The sequence below is a fragment of the Stegastes partitus genome, unplaced genomic scaffold (genome assembly GCF_000690725.1).
Source record: "Stegastes partitus isolate 25-593 unplaced genomic scaffold, Stegastes_partitus-1.0.2 Scaffold1, whole genome shotgun sequence".
In the NCBI taxonomy this organism is placed as follows: Eukaryota; Metazoa; Chordata; class Actinopteri; family Pomacentridae; genus Stegastes; species Stegastes partitus.
In genome coordinates this window covers 2225531-2246488 of record NW_007577732.1, presented here as the reverse complement: position 1 = coordinate 2246488, position 20958 = coordinate 2225531, and the positions used below count along the sequence as shown (strand labels likewise).

General features: G+C 37.8%; 1 protein-coding gene across 2 annotated transcripts in view; it reads left to right on the top strand.

Annotated features, from left to right (window-relative positions):
* The first annotated feature begins 9924 nt into the window (after window positions 1–9924).
* The window catches only part of tasp1 (taspase, threonine aspartase, 1), a 30985-nt gene continuing 19951 nt past the window's right edge, over window positions 9925–20958 (top strand). The window contains exons 1-9 of one of the 2 annotated variants that reach the window (XM_008306304.1): window positions 9925–10091; window positions 10781–10946; window positions 11741–11808; window positions 13647–13715; window positions 14817–14937; window positions 15800–15884; window positions 15960–16039; window positions 16873–16979; window positions 20237–20356. In XM_008306304.1, the coding sequence (XP_008304526.1) occupies window positions 10784–10946; window positions 11741–11808; window positions 13647–13715; window positions 14817–14937; window positions 15800–15884; window positions 15960–16039; window positions 16873–16979; window positions 20237–20356 (813 nt within the window). In that variant the 5' untranslated portion in view covers window positions 9925–10091; window positions 10781–10783. Of the gene's footprint in view, window positions 10092–10741; window positions 10947–11740; window positions 11809–13646; window positions 13716–14816; window positions 14938–15799; window positions 15885–15959; window positions 16040–16872; window positions 16980–20236; window positions 20357–20958 lie in introns of both variants that reach the window. The other variant, XM_008306230.1, reaches the window with a different exon arrangement.

Here is a 20958-nt window from a genome sequence, read left to right as displayed (position 1 = left end):
TTGAAAGCAGGACATTAAATTATGGCATATAAAAGAGGGGTGGATAATATAACGTATTTGCACTGCACACTGTTTTTAAAAAAAAAGAAAAAGAAAAAAATATATATATAATTAACAGATTTTTTTCTTAATACATTTTATTTGTATTTTTCCAATACATATACATTTTAAAAACATTAAAAAATACACAGTGAATGTATGTCTAATGTTAAATAACATTCAAAACCTGTAACTTTAAATAACCATAACATTTAATTTTTTAAAGAAAATTGTTTTTTAAAAAGACTGTTATAATATAAAATATAAATATAAAAGACCTCTTTTAAAATACTTAAAACGCCATACCTCTAAGTATTCCTATCATTATTCCTTCATAAAGCTTTAAAACAGCTTGACAAAATATAATAGTGTAACAATATAACAGATATGACTGTCTCAATTAAAGAACATTGAGAGTATTTTTTTACTTTAAAATTGCTTTGTTTTGCTAAACTTGTTTTTTTTTTTTTTATTGGCTTGTAACACTTTCTGTTTTATTCTTTTTCAGCTGTTCAACTTGTCAGTTTTGACAGTGTATCCAAACACCAAGTCAGATTCCTCATATGTGAAAACCCCAAACAGATTCTGACTCTGACTCAGAAGGCCACTCAATCTATTATGGAAAACAAAATTAGATCCATATATGCTATTTATTTCTACTATGAATTGATACAGAAAAGGCACAAACTGGTGCTTAAGAATTCACAAAAATGCAAGAAATAAAGTGGTTGATGCTCATCATTTCCTTCTATAGGACCCTAGGGTGCTCCCAACATTCAAATTTGATCTCTGACTATGGTAGCACCCCTTTTTTTTTTAACCCATTTCGACTGATCATAACCCCTAAATATAATAATGTCTATTTACACAAATAGACAGGGTTGCATGGTAACCTGTCCTTGCACATAGCAGAAGACAGTATCTCACAGCAAAGACCAGATCAGACCAGTAAGTCCGACTGTCATATGTGCGAGGCTGGTTCCAGAGACCACCGTCTGTCATCTGTTGTGTTAGCCCCGCTCTGGTCCAGACCCATCTGTTCTTGAAACCGCTGACATTATCTGGGAGTGGAAAATTTCTTTCATCCAAGCTGTACTCTGAACCCTGTCCAGGTTTTTGAAATTGAAGTGTAGTTTACTGAAAAAGCTATACCATACAAATCAGACATTTCTTTTGAGGGAAAATTTTGAATAAACACATTAAAGGAAATTAAGACAAAGTAACCAGCATTTACATCTGGAATAGAAATTTATCATTTGTCCTATTAATGTCTTAATTAGTCTCCAACATATTTATCTTTTTTTGATTTCCAAAACAGTGGGACATTGTATCAGTGCCTGGAACATTTATGGCACTTTTCTAGCCATGCAAAGTGCAAATAGCAAACTAAAGGGTCTTCCTTTGCCCTACATTTAAACAAAGATGAGATCTGAATTAAGTGGCAGCTGCTTTTTTTCTGTCTGTACTGTTCATGCAAAAACACTAGATGTCGCTCTTGCAACATTTTCAGCAGCAGTGAACAGCGAGAGTGATTCTTGACTTGAAGCCGAGGACGAATGTTATCCATCCTTCATCAGCAGACTTTCATTTTGCTGTAGTGTAGTTGAGAAAAACTGTGTAATCCTGACCTCTGGCCTTACATTTTGACCTTTTAACATTGTATCATATATTTCTATTGGTGTTAAGAAGACTTTTCTTTTGATCCTTAGAGTTTGAGTGACATCATGTTGTTCCGAGCACAGCACTGGCCAGTTTTGACCTGACTGGAGATCTAATTGTTGAACCTGTTATTAAATGTTGTTTTGAGGCCTTCCTGTTCGATTAGGATTTGATCACCAATTACAAATCACCTAACTATAATACTGTGTCAAATGGACTCTACTAGTTTTCCCGGTTTTAAATGAGGATGATTTAAAATATTTTCATACAGCATTAGCTGGATACCACGTGTAATTATTGTGGTTCGGCCGTTGTTGGACGTGTGCAATGCAGACAACTCGATCTCTGGTGAGCAGCAAAGCGATAAAACTTGGCTGGCTGGCCTCCGTGACTAGTTGATTCTGCAGGGCAATCTGTATATTCCAAACAGAGGAGGATCTATTTGTGTAAGTTTGCGTAGGCTATTGTTATCGTCATGGTTACGGCACAAGGAGATTAAGTCGGCGGCTGTACCTACAAGTCTCTGCATCGTCTAATCTGTTGCTGGCTCGGTATTTAGGTATTTATGTCTCCCATATCCCACTTATGATAAAAGCAATGTAATGCAATTATCTAGAGAAACGTACAAATTAAAGCAAGCCCAGAGGCTATGGGAATTATAATTATGCAATTGTTACTTATATGTGTTCCTATGTCAGTAAATGTGTGCACTTTGATTTTTAGTGACTATTTGTTTTCTCTGAAGGGAATATCATCTTGTCAGTTCTCAGTCAGTGCCTAATAGGAAAATATGATTGTTCACTGCAATAATTGTTACTTTCACAGTCATAACTGCATCTAAGCAAGTAGACAAAATATTTCATGTCTGTTGAAAAACTGGGTTTCAGCCATCAATGTGCAAATGGCCCTTGAGGCTTTTTGCAGAGGCCATAATATACGTAATGTTTACATAATTTTTCATATCTTGCCAATGACAATAAAAGGATTACAGGACACGTCTCTCACTGAAAACCTCTGATAAGGTTTCACGTTGCGCGCTGAGAGTATGCATACACATTAATGTAGCCGTATCACTCTTCCTCACATAAATCTGCGAACATATTCTCTGAAATACTTCTAATGTAGCGTCATTAGAGATAAAAATGGTTCTGTGCTTTGATCCTAGCGTGCTGCCTTTGCCTACCCTGAAAATGAAAACGTTACACAGAGTTGTGGTTAGTGGGTGTTTTTTTTGTTGTTTTTTTTTTTCAAACCTTTTCAATCAAACATTTGTCTGCCCATATTATCCATTGTGTCCTGTCACATATTATGCTCATCTGTTCCACAGATGGGGCCCAGCGCGTCGCTATTCGATCAAAAAGAACCAAAAACTTTCTTGAAGTCACTATGTAGAGCCTAGATTATTCCTGCATGGACTTAATCTGACACAGAGCTGCACTCATTAGGCTTGTTTATTTTCTACTTTGCAAAACCTTTTAAGGTGAAACAGCAACAAAAAAGCGATCTTTTATTTAATAATCATACATTTATTAACTACGGTGTCTTTTTCGAAAATAGTTTCAGGGGTGATTCTAATGTACTCTGACTCATCTGGAAAGGGACCAAGGAAAAGATTTTCATGTTGCACGTAATGTTGGACCAACAAAAGTGCCAGGAACCTTATAAAATTAAACAGATGATGGACAGGACATTCAGTGTAGTGGGTAAATATTAAGAAATATTTGCACGAAAGTGTGTTTTAGACATTTGTTATGTGTTTTTACAGTGTTATTGGCCAAGTAATTTATTTTTTCATTATTTTCTGTTTATTGTCTTGTCCCAGTTACCCGATGAAAAGAATACAAAATGTTGAAATGCTGACAAGGTTTTCATTGTTAACTCATGCCTGCTCCTAAATGAAGAACACTCACATCATACCACTTATGAACCTTTTTTTTATGAAACAGCTCTCCTGCGTGCAGCAGTACGCCAACTTAAGGCCGTATAAGCTACTGTCCTGTATCTCGGAATCAGAGAGTTTAGTCTTCTAATTTCCTTCAGTATTTCCAGTTTCTTTGGCAACTGTTTTATGCATGAGGGTCCTACTGTATGTCTTATTTTTGTCTTTGGCACCTGTTTTATTCATGATTAGTAATTCAACCATAAGAGCAATTTGTCATGAGAGGCTCTGCAATGTACTCATGTGGTTAACTGAGTGGTACTTTATTTAGTCTCCGTCCTCAAAATGGGTTTGAGGTTGGACTAAAAAAGCATCACACTGTGAGTATTCTTTTCCTGCAGGATTCTTGTGGGTTGTAGCTTTGGCAAAATGTGTTGCAACGACTCCCTCTGTTTATTTTACTTTATTTAATAAAGGCCTCATCCAGCATGTCTCTTCACACCAGAGCGTGCCTGCTCTCTGCCTGCTTAAAGCAGCAGGAATTCTTTCTTGATCGCTGGCTGAACTCAAGTTGAATAGATTTAGTGTGGATAGATGTTCAGATGTTCAAAGCGTATACACGAAATTGTTCCAAACTGTTCTGATTTCTATGTACCAGTAAAGGATTACTCATCCAAATGAGCGTCTAGCATGCCTGTCAGATGTCAGAGCAGAATATATAAGAAGAGATGAAATTTCAAGGCAAATATGCAATCACAGAGTCTGTCTTTCTCTCTTTCAACACAGCGGAAGTCTTCGTTTTTAATGTTTCCGACCTCCTATCCATGTCAGACTGCATTAGTATACAATATAATGCAGTGTATTGCACAGCAGCACAATGCAACACAAAGTATTTTTTCAAGGAATTCATTCCAGGTAAAGTGCTAAGATATTGGGGTTTTTGTGCGGTTATGGTGGGACAATTTTACATCACAGCTCTCTTTGGCTCAGAAATAACCTGCGCAAGTGTGAACTTGTGTCAATATGAAGAAGGCGTCAAATGAATTGCGTCTGCAGTCTGTGTGGTCATAGCAGATAACACATCTAGTAAAACTGAATGAAGTGGCAGTTTCCCTCTGCACACCATTAACAACAGCTAGGAGAAGTTTCCACAGAGATCTGAAGGCATGCGATACTAAAGCCACCCCCTAAAGGCTGCTTGGCCCCTCTTCAGCACTCTGCACCCTGGCCCCAGCCCTCTTTCCATTAATTGGTCAACAGCACTCTTTCATCTCTGTTGACTCGATCCAAAGCAAACAACATTACACTGCACATTATGATTAAAGAATGTGCTTCTATTGGTCCATCCAAAAGGTGATGTAGGTCTTGTGTTAAATTTTGATGATAAGAGGTTATGAGATGAATTTATTTTATAGTAGTTTGTTGCATTTAGTTGAAATAATTTTAAAATGTGACTCAGCGTAGAACAGCAGTAACTCAATATTTTTAAATAATTAAAATGGATTTTTTATTGCAGTCTCCGAGGTAAGAAATATGATCAAATTAAAGTACTGAAAGTCAGTGAAAGATCTTCATATTTTTCAAACAGCATTTTTATATCTTAGAATAACCTCATGAAGAAGCAATAATCTCTGGATATGTACGGCAATATTGAGAACTTTTATGTTGCAGTTCGCTTCATTTTAATAGATCGTAATGATAAACTATATTTCATGTGTCACGCGAGGGAAGCTAAAAGAGGAAAAGGGCTGGAGAGTTCTAACTGCATGGCAATGACTGGCTTGTAAAGTTTAAAAGCTAATTGTAGTCACGGATGCTGCATTTGTCTCCGTCTAAAGCAACACTGAGTCATTCTTCACAATGAAGCAAGAACTGAATGTTTTTCTGCAGGGTTTGATTATCAGCTGGCTGACAGGCTGAGCTCAAATTTTTTAAAATGGCCATATCTTGGGAATAGCACATCCCAGTCTTTTCTCTGCCTCCCCAGTATTGTTGAGAAAGATTACTGTGGACTTGATTTGCAGCTGTGAGAGGATAAACTTGTATATAAAATATCTCTTGGCCTCTGAATAGAAGTTTTCAGCAGTTTAGTGTGTCACAAAACTCGCAGTTTATCCATGAAGCAAAATACAGAGTAAGAAAAACATTGTCTTCATGTCAGAAACAACAACGTTTGCCAGCAATGAAGGGCAAGAAACACAATGGGAGGGAGAGACAAAATATGGCCAAGTGAGTACAGCCCAATATCACAAATCATTAACTTGCCTCAAGAGTCTTACGATCTGTACAGAACACATGACTTTCTGTCCATATATCCTTCATTCAGTGAGGAAAAATAAAGTTTTTGTGGAGGGAAAAACATAAGTAACCTCAGGAAGTGCAACTGAGGAGAGATCTCTCTTCCAGGATGGACATAATTGTTACGATTGTACAGAAAAGTGACATAGTAGATTTAAAACTTAGGCAAATGAGATGACAAAATTATAGACTACAACCTTGGAAAAGAATAGTATTGGATAGGAGGTCAAACAACTTCCAAGTGTCACCGAACAAGTGACCTCCTCACCACCATGAAGACCTGGAAACAGTACAGATTACACAAACACCAAACAAACAAACTCATCAGACGTACAGTACAGACCAAAAGTTTGGACACACCTTCTCATTCAATGAGTTTTGTTTCTTTTCATGACTATTGACATTGTAGATTCACACTGAAGGCATCAAAACTATGAATTAGCACATGTGGAAATATGTACTTAACAAAAAAGTGTGAAACAATTGAAAATATGCCTTATATTCTAGGTTCTTCAAAGTAGCCACCTTTTGCTGTGATTACTGCTTTGCACATACTCTGCATTCTCTTGATGAGCTTCAAGAGGTATTCACCTGAAATGGTTTTCACTTCACAGGTGTGCCCTGTCAGGTTTAATAAGTGGGATTTCTTGCCTTATAAATGGGGTTGGGACCATCAGTTGTGTTGTGCAGAAGTCAGGTGGATACACAGCTGATAGTCCTACTGAATAGACTGTTAGAATTTGTATTATGGCAAGAAAAAAGCAGCTAAGTAAAGAAAAACGAGTGGCCATCATTACTTAAAGAAATGAAGGTCAGTCAGTCCGAAAAATTGGGAAAACTTTGAAAGTATCCCCAAGTGCAGTCGCAAAAACCACCACAAAGAAACTGGCTCACATGAGGACCGCCCCAGGAAAGGAAGACCAAGAGTTCATCAAGAGGATAAGTTCATCCGAGTCACCAGCCTCAGAAATCGCAGGTTAACAGCAGCTCAGATTAGAGACCATGTCAATGCCACACAGAGTTCTAGCAGCAGACACATTTCTAGAACAACTGTTAAGAGGAGACTGTGTGAATCAGACGTCTTTGTGCGACGCAGAAAAGGTGAACGGATGGACTCTACATGCCTGGTTCCCACTGTGAAGCATGGAGGAGGAGGTGTGTTGGTGTGGGGGTGCTTTGCTGGTGACACTGTTGGGGATTTATTCAAAATTGAAGGCATACTGAACCAGCATGGCTACCACAGCATCTTGCAGCGGCATGCTATTCCATCCGGTTTGCGTTTAGTTGGACCATCATGTATTTTTCAACAGGACAATGACCCCAAGCACAGCTCCAGGCTGTGTAAGGGCTATTTGACCAAGAAGGAGAGTGATGGGGTGCTGCGCAAGATGACCTGGCCTCCATAGTCACCAGACCTGAACCCAATTGAGATGGTTTGGGGTGAGCTGGACCGCAGAGTGAAGGCAAAAGGGCCAACAAGTGCTAAGCATCTCTGGGAACTCCTTCAAGACTGTTGGAAGACCATTTCAGGTGACTACCTCTTGAAGCTCATCAAGAGAATGCAGAGTGTGTGCAAAGCAGTAATCACAGCAAAAGGTGGCTACTTTGAAGAACCTAGAATATAAGACATATTTTCAGTTGTTTTACACTTTTTTGTTAAGTATAGAATTCCACGTGTGTTAAATCATAGTTTTGATGCCTTCAGTGTGAATCTACAATTTTCATAGTCATGAAAATAAAGAAAACTCTTTGAATGAGAAGGTGTGTCCAAGCTTTTGGTCTGTACTGTACAGAAAAAGAGAAAAAATGACAGATGGAAAGAGGCAAGAGGAAAGTAAGTGCCCTAGAAAATGAAGATTCGGTTCATCCAGACTGGAGCACCAACAGTCAGGGCAGAAAGATCCCAGGATGCCTGATAGTCCAACACAAAGAAACCTGAGTGAAAAGAAAAGACAGAGAGGATGCCATACAACAGCTTGAACCAGGACCAACACAGTTTTAATGCACGACTGTGATGAGAGAACATTTTCTTTTTGACTTACAATTTGTCAGTTTGCAGCTTTTTGGTGCTGCAACATCTGAATCCAAGACAGAGTTTGTTTGTGTTCTAATCATTTTTTCAGTGATAATCAAAGCCATAAAGGGAGAAAGCTGCTGTAGAAGCATAATAGGGACATGAACCTTGATTTCTTCACTGTCTCTAGTCAACTTTCTGCAGACATGCTGACCTGGGGGAAAAATATAGGTGTAATTATTAACATTAATGATCACTGTACTCAATTTAAGCGAGTCGGTCTGAGGGTATAATGTATGTTGGCTCACTGGACGTGCCACAGGGACACATAAATGCTGAGCTATCATTGAGAAAATTAGGTATTTAATTCATGTTATAACAGGACAGCCAGTCGACTGTGAAAAAGGTCTATGGTGTAAGTTGTGCAAATGTTATCACGGTCATTCAGTCATGACAAACTACATGCATCTAGAACAGACTTTTTACACAAATCAGCGCAGTTCATCTCAATAGACAAACCAAACTAACAAGGTAATGCAGTACTATGACTGACAACTGTAGTAATACGGTAAGCTGTAATTACCTCAGTTTGTCCTTGGGTGTAGATCATTATATTTGTAACTAATTTAAATTCTAAAAGCACAGACTTTTCCAGAAAGTCAGCAAATCTTGCAGTAGGGTAGTCGCTGGGTATTTTTCATATGAAGTAAGAAATTACCTATTGTACGATTCTTTTATGTTTTACCAAATATATGATGAAGGCAATGCAGTTTACAAATATCCTTACTTTAATATAAACCTAATAGAACCCATTTTATATTGCAGCTCAAAATGATCCAGAACAAATCCCCACTTTGTTATAAATAGTTTCCAGACACTAGGGAGGCATGCTACATGTTTCCTGCATGCTGTGTGTGTTAGATGTAATGATGTCAGTACAGGTATTTAAACAATAGAAAGTAAAAAATGCTCATTATCCAGCAAATTGTCTCTGGAAAACACATCATGTAGAGATAAAAATAAAGAAAAGATAAATGTATATGTTATGTTTCCATGCTGTGAGCACTATAAACACATACTGTATCCATTCACCTCCAAAAAACTGTGAATGTAGCAGAAATCTTAGAGATAGATATACAAATCTGCTCCAGCATTAAAACTGCTGACAGATAAAGTGTATAGCACTGATCACCTAGATCTGCTGGGAAACTTTGGGTCCTGGCATTCATGTGGGTGGTACTTTGACATGTACAGCAAGAACAAGCAATTATTACACCACTGTGATCACTGTTTTCTCTTCCTTTGCAGTTCTTTGTGAAACCATACTGTGTTTTCAACAGCTGTATCCCTGTATCTTAAGCAGCAAGATGGCCATCTTCTTATTATCTAACAATATTTTGGGGAGTATTGTTGAGTAATAATTTAGGATTATCTATTGACTTTACATATCCAGCCTCTGTACAAAATTATACTAATTCAGAAAATGGTTCTTAAACTTTCAATTATTTAAAAATATTAATATATTACTTCTACTACTACTACTACTACAACTAGTAGTAATAATAATAATAATAATAATAATAATAATAATAATAATAATAATATGGTGGAATTAATAACAATAAAATAAAAGCCCAACAATTAACTGACTTGGGCCATAGAATAAATTCCTGGCACATACTGCATATCAGAATAGCATCTAAAATACAAAAAAAGCAAAGGTAATTTTTTTTTCTTTTTCTTTTCTTTTTTTTTTGCGTATTTTTAATTTGTGTCAATGAATGTATGTGGATTGATGATGGTTGTTATTTTCGCTAAATTTTAATTTCCAAATGAAGCTGTGCATTTTTTCCTCCCAGTCTTTCTTTCTTTCTTTCTTTCTTTCTTTCTTTCTTTCTAACAGCATCACTATCTGTGCTTTACTCTCTTTTCTGCTCCTAGATCCGTTCGTGCAGTTTCATCCACGTGCACCAATGTTTGCACTGCACGCGCTTCCTTAGCAACGTGTATGTGAACCAGGAAGTACTTTTGTGAGCTTTAGCTAACTTGCTATGGCTAGCATAGAAGAATGAAAGTATGTGACAGCAAAGTTTGTCTCAGTTACATTTATGAGCTCAGCCAGCGTTCACGTTTTTAGACACATGTCGGGTAACGTCGCGTTGAGCAGGCACTGCTGTCGCTGAGAGGAGAGGAGGGAAAACTGTAAGTTGGGATTGTTTTGTTGGTGTGTTAGCCAGCTGGAGGCTAACAAGCTAACGAAAACACAAGATTGCTAGCTTGACTAGAATGAACTTATTTATCCTTATGTGAGTGTAGTGTCCTTTTGATTCATCAAACAGACACGTAACGTAAAGCAAATAGCGACTGTTTAACAACGGGAACTTTAAACTGACGTTTGTAACGATGCATTAGCAAGAGCAGTTGTTTGGAAACTTATTGATAACGTAAATTTGCGTTAACGACATGGGTCATGTGTTGATGCTATGTGCAACCTTTCATCTGTAATTTTGGATCAGGACTATGAATATCATGTCTTTGATAACTACAAAGCAGAGGGTAATTGCATTGTTTCTGTACACGAGGTAGTATTTAACTCAATGTAACATCTGTTCTCCAACTCTGATCACTGACAGTGGGGAATGGATAGCTAAAGTTGATTTGTTATTAATCTATGTATTGCAAGGACTCGGAATATGCAGGTTAAGTGTGTCAACTCCAGTTTATTGTCACTGAAACTGAGAGCCAGCATGCTGCTTAAGAGGCTCTTTGCATATTGTCCATCACTAACGTTAAACCCTTTTATGATGTATTATTCCCCAATCTTAATGCCTGTATTTCCTTTCCTGTCACAGGTGTGCCATGAAAATGATTATTTTACCACTGTCTGATAGGCAATGATAGGCTTGTCAAGTTATGCAGGGGTTATGGAAAGTCTAATGAATTCTGCTGAAGAGCAGCAACCCTCCTCTCCCCTGACCAACTCTTGGTCCAAAATACAGGAATCAAGCAAGAATCAGAAGCCGAAAGGTGTTGGTGGATTTGTTTTAGTGCATGCAGGTAAGCACACACATCATAATGAACAAGCAGAACTAGGAAAACACAGATTATACTTTATAGTTTTTTATTGTACATACTGGAATTGGTGCATCAATCATGCACTGAAGCATTACATTTTTTAATATGCATTGAATCAAATACAAACACAGTATGCAAATGGTCTTTTTTTTCTAACTGAGACAGAAAGTTAAAAACATGTCTATTGGTATGATTGCTAAAGGGTTACATTAAGCCAATTGTGCACAAAATGTTTTTGAGCTATTCAACTGGTGACAGTACCTCTACTGTTGAGTCAGTCCACACTAGTCAGGTGTGGCTTTAGAGGACAGTGATCACACAGCGTGACCTGTACACCGACACTCCTTTGACCAATGATAATAGAAGGCCACCTTTAAATGCAGATTTATTCAGATAACACAATGCCACAGATAAAACAGAAAGATGAGAACAGCCTGTTGGCGTATTTGATGCTAGTATGTCATTTAGAGCCGCCACCGTTTTTCGAAGAAATTATGTCAGTCTGCTCTGGTTGGACATGTCCAACAAAGTCATCCTGTCCCTCAAAATGTTTCTCTTCTTGATCTGGTCATTACCATAGTCAGTATTGTGGGTACTTGGTTGTTTAATAACGTCAATCAGATGTAGAGATGCTATGTGTTGCCATGTGAAACAAGTACTCATTCCCTATGTTCAAGTAGAATGGATAGAGTTTGATAAAATATTGCATGTGTTATATTTTTGTTCAATATAGTTTCCTGCAATGGTCAAGCCTTTTTTCTGTTATTTGCTTTTAGGAGCTGGTTACCATTCAGAGTCTAAGGCCAAGGAGTACAAACATGTGTGCAAGAGAGCCTGCCAGCGAGTAAGTTTACTTTATAAGCGTTAGCATAGCAAAGTGCATGCATACAGTGCCTATGAAAAGTCTTCCCTGGAAATTTTCAACATTTAATCGTGTCAAGTATTATTTTATTTTTTTTTGTTAAGGGAGGCCTCCAAGTCCTCTGAATTAGTTGCAAGCTTTAGCTGCTGAGATAGGAGTGCCAGGATTTTTCAGTCAAACCCTTTTGGGAGAGTGGAAAAGAGAAAGTTGCTGCTAAAAAAGCTCAGATAGAGTTCACAAACACACCACCCCCACCTTGAAGCATGGTGGTGGCAGCATCATGATGTGAGAATGCTTCTCGGCAGCATACCCTGAAAGGCTTGTAAAGGCAGAGGGTAAAATGAGTGCAGCATAGTATAGGAAAACAATAAAACAGGAAAACGTTTAAGGGGGTGAATCCATTTTTTGTTTGTTGTATTTGTGCAAACACGCAACGTAACTTTGTACTGTCAGCAACATCAGTCCAAGCCTTAGTGTAATGGTAGTAAATGTGCTTCTTCAGTCTAAAAATGTTGCCACTTGATAGTCTTTCCACTGCTAAGTATTTTTTTTAATACACAACCACAGCAGATTGACTATGTTCACAAAGTAGCATTTTTTTTAAACAATGGAAGAATTGTGCTTTACCATTACATCTAAATATAAAATCAGGTTAAACTATGCATACTATGTTAGTGTTGACAAGACGTTAGAACCAAAAAAAATCTGCTAAGACAATTGTAACAAGACAATACGTGTTATTTTGTGTATGTGATTATAATATAATAAAATATAATATGTGATGAGATGAGTAAATATATCAATAATAAGTATGCTTTCATCCACCCATTCCTTTTGTGGGACAGTCCTTTTCTTCAAAAATAAAGATATTGGGGATTTTCTTGAGGTTTGTTCAGTTTGGATCAGGTTGGGTGGGGAACATCTGTGAACAGCTGCAATTCTGTATATTTTCAGTGGGATTCCAATTTGCTTTTGGCTATGCTATTCAAGCACTTTAAAGTTCTTGTTTTGAAGTCATTCCAGTTTTTTTGTTTGGCAGCATTAAGATAATTTGTTCATGGAGGAGTAGACTTTGTTCTTTAGCATTTTAAAGCAGGTTCTTTTCAAGAATGTACTTTTACTTTGTTTTCATTTATTGTTCCTTCCATCCTCGCTGAAACTTAAATCAACCTCAGAGCACTGCCATCGCTATTGCTTTACAATAAGTACAGTGTTAGATGGGTAATGAGGTGTGCCTAGTTTCCACAGGATGCAGTACTTTGCATTACAGATGAATAGTTCATTTTTTAAATGGGTCTTTTGCTTGCATGCCAACAATCATTTCTGTCCATGTTAAAACTTTTCACAGTACTTCCTGTGTCCCTTTTCTCACATGTGCAGAAAGACAACATTTTATATGATGTGAATGATTTTGTTGAAAAAAAATGGAAATCAGGATTTGTCTGATCAAATGTATATTTTATGTAATGAAATAGAAAAAAATATGCACCACGCAAAAGGGAGAAATAACTGCTCCAACTAATGATATGTTTTATTGTTATTTAACCTGTTAAGTGTTTTCTTGAATTATGGTTTAAGTGTTTGATCTGTAAAATGTCAGAAAATAGAGAAAAATGACAATGTCTCCCAAACCCCAAAATGACATTCTCAAATGTCGTGTTTTGTCCACAACATAAAGACATTCACGTTACTGTTTACTCTGAGTAAAGAAACCAAAAAATATAAAATTTTAAGAAGCTAAAGTCAGAAAATCTAGACTTTTTATTCCTAAAAATTACTCAAACTGATTTCAGCAAGTTGTGTTTGGCTTTTTTTTTCAGGCTGTGGACCAGCTTAAAGCTGGGGCGCTTGCAGTGGAAGCAGTGGCTGCAGCACTTGTTGAACTTGAGGTTGGTTGATTATGATCCAGGGTTTATTATATAAAGTCAACTTTTATTAAGTCAGTGTTTAGTAACACCTCATCTACATCATACAAAACAATAATTTTTTTCGGCCCAGATGGGACTTTAGAAGATAACATCCAAAAAACCTTCAAGGAGGATAAAAAATGTAATTCAGCATGTGCATGTGTTTATCCAAGACAGCTTTATTCTGCTCCAGCTTCTGATGCATGTGCGCAAATCCTGTTGGATGATCTTAGAGTGGTTTTCCTCAGTACAGGGTTGGAATAAAGAAGAGTGATTCAGATGATGCTTTCTGTGCAGTTTTAAAAAATATTCTGAGAAATGCAGATGGGACTGTACTGCACTGTACAAGTTACAAAGGTAGTCTCACTCATATTTGAAAGAGAAGTTTCAGCAATAACTCTAATAGTTTAAATGACTATTGGAAAAAAGCAACAGAAAACTGCACGAGCTTAGCACAGGAGATATAACAAAAAATAAAGCCTTTCATATAGTAAGTAAGAAACAAGAAGCCAACAACAAAGAAAACAATTGCTAAATATTCTTTTTGTGTTGGAAGTGCATATTAAATATTCATTACTGACTTTTTTGTAAGAAGTACTTCACGCTGGCTGTGACCCACATGTAAAGTGAAATTGTGACAAAGATGAGGCTATTTAGCAGCTGCATTTCGTAGAAAGAAACTCATTAAGAGCTAAATGTAGAGTGAAATCTCTCTGATTGCTATTGTGTCACAGAAAGTAACGCCTGAGCAGGAATCCTGGTTCATAATGTTGCAAAATGTTGTTATATCTTTGTATCATATCTTTCTTTGTTCCTCATCCTGATTTCAGTCTTTGGTTGGTCATTATTTTTTTCAGTAGAGCTGTTTCAAAGTAGTTTCAAAGCTTAGTATTAAAAAAAAAAAAAAAAAAAAAAAAGCACATTCAGCAGGGTTATTATATGAGATGCGGTAAGCTAGTGACCCTTCTTTGCCATGGTTCAACTAAAAAAAGAATGACTTGTCTTCACCATATTAACACGGACAATATGACTCATCACAGATATTGCTTAATGCCAGACTCCGCATGTTTTAATTGTTCTCAGGACTCTCCTTTTACAAATGCTGGCATGGGCTCCAACCTTAATTTGTCGGGGGAAATTGAATGTGATGCGAGTATCATGGATGGAAAGTCGCTGCATTTTGGCGCCGTAGGAGCCATTAGTGGTGAGTTACTGCACATGTGTTGATACTTACGTAATACTGTGATGTTGCTGTGGCACTGAAGTTCAGTCACCTGGGCCTGATGGCAATGAGTCAGGCGTTTATCATTCATATGTTCTACCTGCTTATTTCTGCTATCTCAGAGCCACTGGCATCATAAACCCTCACACTGGGGGACCACCCAATTTTTCCCTGGAGGACAACCATGAAGTGCTGTTAATATGAACGGCTCAGTGTACTCGCAGAGTGTTTTCCTTGAAGGCTTTTAACAAAAGATTTTTTTTTTCAAGAGCTCATGATTTACTCCAAACACCAGCCAAGAGGTGAAAGCGGGCATTTAACATGTAGTCCAAAAGACAACAGATTGTTTTTGTTACCACATCTGCATGATGTTAACCATATAATTTGTACATGATGAATTTAACTTGTTTGGCTTTGACATAAAATGTGTACCTGCCAACCTGTGCTTTTCATAAGGTCTCAGAACACTGCAAGATGTGTTTAAATAGGCTTAAATCAGCCCAGTACTCGTAGCTGTGCCTCTATAACAATGGGCAACACAATGTATTAAATTTAGTGAATAGATTTTCTATGAAAATAAACAAAATAAAGTTTAATAAACACAAAGTCAACACAGATTTTTACAAATAATCAAAACTGTGTGCAGTTCAGCTGTCCTATGAAATTTGACTGGCAGAAACAAAATGATGTTGTGATGACTCCACTTATTTAATTCCATAATTTTTCCATTATGTGCTATGTTTTGCAAAATCAAATATTCAAAATATTCTTGATTTGTTTACGCTGTAATACCATCACTTCAACTGAACTGCCAGCTCTCTGATAATTCTGACTTTTCCTTCAGGTATTAAGAACCCAGTCTTAGTTGCAAACCGTCTACTGAGTGAAGCACAGAAAGGGAAACTATCAGCTGGCAGAATACCCCCCTGGTGATTATCATGGTTAATAATTAATGTTGTGTTAATATGACTATATCCACTTGTTAATTTTTTTTCTTTTGTCAGCTTTTTAGTGGGGCGAGGAGCACATGACTGGGCAGTCAGCCATGGAATACCACCCTGCCCTTCAGAGAAAATGGCCACCAGTGAGTACTGTTGGCACTGATTCACAAACAGTGGCGGCCGGTATATAGGGGCGCTGTGGGCGGAGCCCCGCCTGAGCTGCGTGAGCCAGCATGAGCAAAAAGAAATGTCTATTATTTATCTGAAACTTATAGTCAAAATGAGGAAATCATGCTATTATACCAATCATTCCCTTAAATGTGTATTTCAGTCCGTTAGAGATCTCTCCACACGGCATCGGGGCAGAATCAGAGCGTCTGTTTTCTCGCGCATGCTCAGATCACACCTGGGGCTCCAAGCCGAAGCGCCCGAGGTTTTTGGGCTCTCACGCATGCTCAGATCCCATTTCTGCATTAAAAAGTTAGCTTATCTTAGCCACATAATACAAATCCTCAATGGGCGCTAGAGCCCAGCGCCCCAGCCTCCGTAATTTGAATGACGTCAACGCGTTCATTACTAGATTGGTCACAAACAGACGCACAGCTACAATGTGCGTCTGACGTAGCTACCTTACCTACCGGCGGGACCCCCACCCAATTTGTCTTTGTAGGTCAAGATCATATTTTCCCCTAATTATTTTCTCAGAATGCACCAGAATCCTTAATTTACATGTAAAATACCCCAAAAATCTCCCGGGGGAGGATACCCCCGGACCCCCCTACAGGGTTCTGGTTTCCAGACCTTCAGCCCCACCTACTATTTTTCTCACCAGCCGCCACTGTTCACAAATATCCATTATCTAAGAAATGCATTTTCTGTAGTTTAAAAACTTCCCCCAGATACTTAAAACAAACATTTGTAAGCCATGCCTTGATTTATGTGGATGTAGTAGAACAAATTTTTTTGTTGCACCCAGAGTTCAGTTTGTCTGCATACAAGAGGAACAAGCGAAAGATGGAGCTGGCAGAGAAAATGGACACAGGACATAATCAGACAAAGAAAAGACGACAATCAAGTGAAAATGTGAGTTTTATGTTGTCAACTGAAATAAGAATGATCATTCTAATGGCAATGAGTGTATTCTCCTGTCACTTCAGTGAGAACGGATCCCTTCCTGTAGATTTTGAGATAGTGTTCCTCATTGAACAAATCCTGTTTTGTCTTCACCCCACAGTTGCTGTAAGGTGTTGAGCTCTCACAAAGGATGCCCCAAGTGAGATCTGACCATCTCACCGGGGGCATCATTTGTGCTCAACAACTTGCTCTGTACTAGTGATGAATGTTGCCCTTCCACCAACCTCGTTTGCCACTAAAATGAAATCAGAATTTTTTGTTCATTGGGCTCCCTTAAAAAAAAAAAACAAGTGAGGTTTCAAAAATCTAACAATAGAGTCCAGTCTAAAGTACGATGACATTCACAAGGCTATACCTACCTAGTAATCAATACCAAAGTGATACTGTGCCTGCATGTGACACAACCCTCCACCTTCCCAACCCATCTGCTGCCACAAAGATCACTGTTTCCCTCAGAGCCTTACAATTATCAACAACACAGGACATGAAACGATTAACAACACTTAAGAAATTAGATAGAAGAAGGAAGCTTTCTTTTCTGTTATTTGTAACATCATTTACACAAACTGCCTGGTTACTGTCCAGAGCAAGAAGAGAACATAGGTATCCCAATCTGAAATACAAATCTTGATCTCAGTGCTTTGGTAATTGTATTAAGTGGGAAGGTTTTGTAAGTCACTGATTTAGAAGAAAAAATGGCAATTAAATGTTGGTTTTGAAACCTCTGAAGTCCTGGCGCTCTCTGCATTGAGTGAATTTCTATCATAGGTTCACTGTTAATTATTTTACATCATTCTTTCTTTTCGCTTTCTTTGCGTCTTCTGACAACAGGGCTGTTTTTCTTTTGCCATGTAGGGTTTCTACAGTTGTTCTTTGTGCCGTAAGTGGAGGCTTCACTTTCAAGGAAGATTTTGAAATTGATAGATGAAATTATATAGTGACAGCAAGCCATATGGGAAACCAATCTAAATGCTGATGGTGTCATTATAAAGTAGCTGTCACATACTGCAGTTCCTTCATAACAATCATAATCTCAAGCACATATGTCAAGACTGTGTTTTTATTGTTTTCTTCACTGCAACAGGTGCTGTCACGTAAACTTAAAAAAGGAAGCTCCACTGAATACATTTGCCACTGTGTGTAGAACGGAACAGAGGAGGCAAGAGTGTGCTGGAAAGAACTAAAGTGCTCAAAACTTTTCCATGTAAAACTTCAAACCATATCAAACTTCAGACTTAAGACCACCAAAATGAAAGACGAGGGCAGCAGTGACAACAGTTTTAGTTTCCCCCAACCAAAAAAAAATATGAGTCTCAGTGTTCAGCATTCAGAATTCAAAATGCATGTGACTACATCACTAGGTCTACTGAGACCATCACTATTAATAGTGATGAAATTTGCATGGTCCATAAATTAGGTTTTCATACATGCAGCTTAGTCTGCAGAGTCTAAACCAGTAGATGGGGATATATGGTATCAAACTGATTTTAAAAGGCAGGAAATTACAAGTGCAATTTGGTGTTTTTCTTCTGTTTGTTTGTTTTACAAGGAAGCACTTGCAGGACTTCACAACCAAGACACCGAGATAAATTCTGTTAGATGTGATCTCACGTTGTCACCGAGTTATCAAAGGAAATGGCATTACTGGGTTGTACAGACGGTTCCAAGAAAGGATTAGAGTGTTGACAGGAGTTAGTGCAGAGTTTCAGTTCCCTGAGCAGTACAACTGGAGAGAGTGGCCTCATGACGTTGTGAACTGAAAGCATTTGAGAGCAGACTCCTTGCTTTAAACACACCAGAGCAGCACCAGAGTGGAGTGGGAAAGTTTATCTTGGTTCAGATGTGAATTGTGTTAAATGGAGCGAAACACGTAAATGGCCACAGCCTCATACGCTTCATTGGACTGGTTTTTGAATCGTATTTTGGTTTATTTAGTTCAGTTACATCAATCCTCAGCATTAATAACGTACACATTAAAAGAAAGACTAGCAGCTGAGATGGTCTGTTTGTTGATTTAGGTGATGTATGACTCAAAGATTGATTTTAGTGTCAAATGGCCAGTTCACTTAAAGACGAGTAAAAGATTGAGTTGTCCTCTGTTTTCATTCGTCTCTTACATGTTTACTCAAAACTGCCTGACCTATTTAAGATTAATACGTGGCAATTTGGTGCAGTTAAGCTTCCACCGAGTTGGAGATAACTGATACTCTGACAGTGGCTGTTCATGTGCATGCCATGTGCAGAATTTTAGGGTATTTTACTTTACCTTTAATTTTTCCTCAGCTGCTGACATGTAAAGTCAGTTAATAGGAAATAACCTCATTTTGTATCAAGAGTGACTATTAGAGATGGAGCTCAACAGAAAATGTTATTGCAGCCTGGTTTTAATTTTCATACACGGTGTTCTTTTTATGCCTCTGTCTTTCTGCCAAGCAATAAAATCTTTCCATTCATTTTTTTTTTCACTGCAGTATAGGCACCTGTCTCTTGATGGTGTATAGTCAGAGAGTTGCTTTGAGAAATCCAAAGCATTTTAATGCAATTTGAAAAATATCCTTGAGTTTTGCAGTCATTGTTTGCTGTAGATTTTTCATTTAAAGACATAGATAAAGTATGACAGGATGGGCTTTGTAGCATTTCAGAATAGCTGGCTCTGGTTCTTTTTGGCCTCAGAAGCCTGGAGACTGGGCTGATTTGAGGGAGCACAAGACAGATGAGAAACACTGTTGCATTGTTTTTTTTGTTTTTTTTTTTACTTTGCCTTTTTAGTCCAAGGTTTAATCAAGATCTTCAGTTTCTGCTACAAGTGGAGTCCTGATCGTGTATCATAATGCCAATTTGCACATTTATCCCGTAGAACTCTATTTATCATGCAGTCTGACTCATGATGGTTCACAAACAAATCACTTCCAACAAAAACTGCAATCAGCGAAGGAAGCAGCTGATTAAAATTACAGCAGCACATTTTTTTATGAAATATGAAGGGCACAGAGGAGTGATTCATAAATTCATGCAGCGCTGTCTTCATTTTGGAAATATTCTTAGTCAAAGATGACATCTGTGGTTCCCAATGTGAATATTTGTGTTTCTTTTCCTCTGTGTTGCCTTAAGTTCTTACCTAAGAATTGTCACTTGAAGATGTCCATTTATGTATATTTCTTTTTTTTTTTCCAGTTCACGTGACTCTTTTTCTTACTGTTTCGTAGGAAAATGGCTCAGGGTGCCTCGACACGGTCGGAGCTGTTGTGGTCGACCTGGAAGGGAATGTAGCTGCAGCGGTGTCCAGTGGAGGTCTGGCTATGAAACATCCCGGCAGGGTTGGCCAGGTACTGAGGCCCTCTTGTCCTTTTTCGTCTGTTCATTTCTTTGTCCACTTCTTTAAATAATATATTTGTATATAACATCATGAATGATTAAACCTAGTCTTTGTCTGACACAACTACTACTATAGACGTGTTCTTTCTTAGTAAAGTATGTTAGTAGAAATGTGTGATTCCTGTAAGGTCATACAGTACTATATTTAAAGAACGAAACTATTAGATTATATCTACATGCAGTTTCTGTCTAATTCTAATGTTATGCTGCCGGATATAATTACCGCTGACAAACCTATAGTGCTCATTTTCCTGCCTAAAATATCTGAAATGTAAGGAGAGAGATCTAGCACATAATTGTTCCCAAACTATGGACCTTTAGTTTGAGGATAATTTGACCTGACCTATTCAAAATGACTTGAAAAATAAGTGCAAATGATTTATTTGAAATCATTTGGAGATCTTTTCCCTGGCAGACCTACATCCATTCACAAGTTTTTTTTTTCTTCCGAAGACCTCAGAGAGCTCTTTAGATCTTGTCACAAACTCATTTCAAAAGCAAAGAGAACACCAGACCCTCAGTGTTAAAGATTTGAATAAGTCACGTTCCAGCT